The sequence below is a fragment of the Colletotrichum fioriniae genome (assembly GCF_027942845.1).
Source record: "Colletotrichum fioriniae strain IMI 355084 chromosome Unknown scaffold_2, whole genome shotgun sequence".
NCBI classification, from domain to species: Eukaryota; Fungi; Ascomycota; class Sordariomycetes; order Glomerellales; family Glomerellaceae; genus Colletotrichum; species Colletotrichum fioriniae.
In genome coordinates, this window is record NW_027076838.1 from 400819 (window position 1) to 402805 (window position 1987).

General features: G+C 54.0%; 1 protein-coding gene across 1 annotated transcript; it reads right to left on the reverse strand.

Annotated features, from left to right (window-relative positions):
• N0V96_001970 (uncharacterized protein) lies at positions 1-418 on the reverse strand (the record flags this gene model as incomplete). Its single annotated transcript, XM_053195122.1, has 3 exons — positions 1-75; positions 160-310; positions 381-418. 3 exons carry the CDS (start codon positions 416-418, stop codon positions 1-3), a joined length of 264 nt encoding a protein of 87 aa, XP_053047393.1.
• Positions 419-1987: the final 1569 nt, after the last annotated feature.

The following is a 1987-nucleotide window of genomic DNA, read 5'->3' on the forward strand; positions in this document are numbered from 1 at the left end:
TTACAATGCGATCGCGCCTCGTTGATTCTCCCGGACGTGGAGAAGGCCCTGCAGGCCGCAGAAAACGAAAAACCCCTAGTGTAGATGGTCAGTAACGTTTCCCCTCTCATAAGTGTGTGTTTGTTGCCGGTATATGCAAGAGGAGAGTGTGTGACGTACGACGTAGATCATCACAGACACGAAGATGGTGCCCGCAACAGCACCGCCGTCCTTGGGATCTTCCTCACTACCGACGAGCTCGGGGTGGTTTTGCTTGAATAGGATACCGAGAACACCGAGGATGACGATTGCGAAAACGGAGATGACAGTGCTATCGAGCGTAGATAAGTTAGTACTCGAAAGCTTGGCTCAAGGGGGGTTTGTGATGGGGGAGGGCGTACCATTGCCATGCTTGCATGGCACTGACGACGGGCTTCATATTTGCGGTTTGAGGCGAAGGTCTGGGTTCCTGGCTGTGTGTGTGATAGGGCGCGAATGCGAAATCGTTGGGTCGTGATGCGTACGGCGACGTCGTTGGCAATGGTCGCGATGGTCGAGGCTGTTGCTGCTACCTATCTCGCCGAGCTCCACGCCAGTTCAGTGACGTCCAATAAGCTTGCCTGACTAACCAGGCTCGAAGTTACAGCCACCGTCCAGTCCAGCCACGTATCAGCCGCTTACCAGCCACATTCGGTCGGAAGAAAGACCCGCCGAGGTCGCAGTCCGGCCACTTCTCGGCGCGGGTGGGGCCGCTCGCAAATCTGTGCCCGGACCTCTGCTCTACAACCCAATCATCCTACCTATTGTGCACGCATGCTCGTTTTCACACTAGAGCAGCTTAAGATTCAAGATCGACATATTCCATCAGTCCATCTGCAACGGCTCTCTAGAAAATTCTGCTTGTCTGGCCGAATTTGGGCGGATGCGGTCCTTTCCGGATCTCGAGGTGCATCGGATTGTCCCCGCGAGATCGCACCAGACGCATTCCCGATCAACCATGTTTTTGGACAATACGAAGCTCTGCCGGCGACTATCCGCGTTAGTCGCCTCAGGTTTTTAGTCGGAAGGATCCGACATGGGCGTCCTTGCCGTCCCACATACACTTTCAAGATAGGCAAAGTCGGCCCCCAAAGGTTTCGTCTGCTCAGAACCCTGAAGCCTGAAACACGTTTCCTCTACCCCGACCTTGGACAATACGAAACTAGAGAAAAATGACGATGGATTTCCCAAGCGCATGTTAGGAAAGGGGAAAACCCACGAAGAGGAGCCGCACAAGGTGACGCCAGGTCTAGCGTGCTAAGGATCGAGCCCGAGGCCAGTCTGAGCTAGACGTGCTAAACCGTCACCTGACACCTTGGGAACGGTCTTCTGTGCTATCTACTGCTAAGTGGAGGCTCTACTCAAATTCCGAACGATTCTAGCCCATCTGGTAGTGGAGAAACGGTGCATCGATGTGGAAGAAGCTTAAACCACGAAAGATCGAATGCCAAGAGACGGCCGTTTGTCACCGACACTGACAGGACCAGTGGGCAGCAGTTCGCCTGATAAGAGGTTGACTGGGCGGTATCTGTCGCTTCGTCTGGGATCAAGCTGGCAAAGCAGCCAGCCAAACGGCAGGGCCGCCAATGTGTTCATCGCTTGGGCAGTGACATGACAAGCTGAAACAGCAATTTTGGACCCAGACGGATGGTCCAACTCCGAACGGAACTATACGATATCGCCAAACTTTTGAACATCACCAGATTTTGTTTCTCTTGAAACGCTCGCAGTACACGGAAGCTTTGAGGCAAGGTGAACAGACCTTTGGGCCTGCCCTTTGTGCATCCCCGAACACGGCCCAAATGAGAGCATGCCCTTCTTCCTGTGCCTGGGATACAGACGTCCATACCAAGCGTTGATCTTTCGTCATGTCGGCAGAGAGAATGTTCTGACGACAATGACACAGAGGTGCCGATTGCACAAACGGGACGATAGCCGTCACTGCTGCATGGCGAGAAGGTGGTGCGAG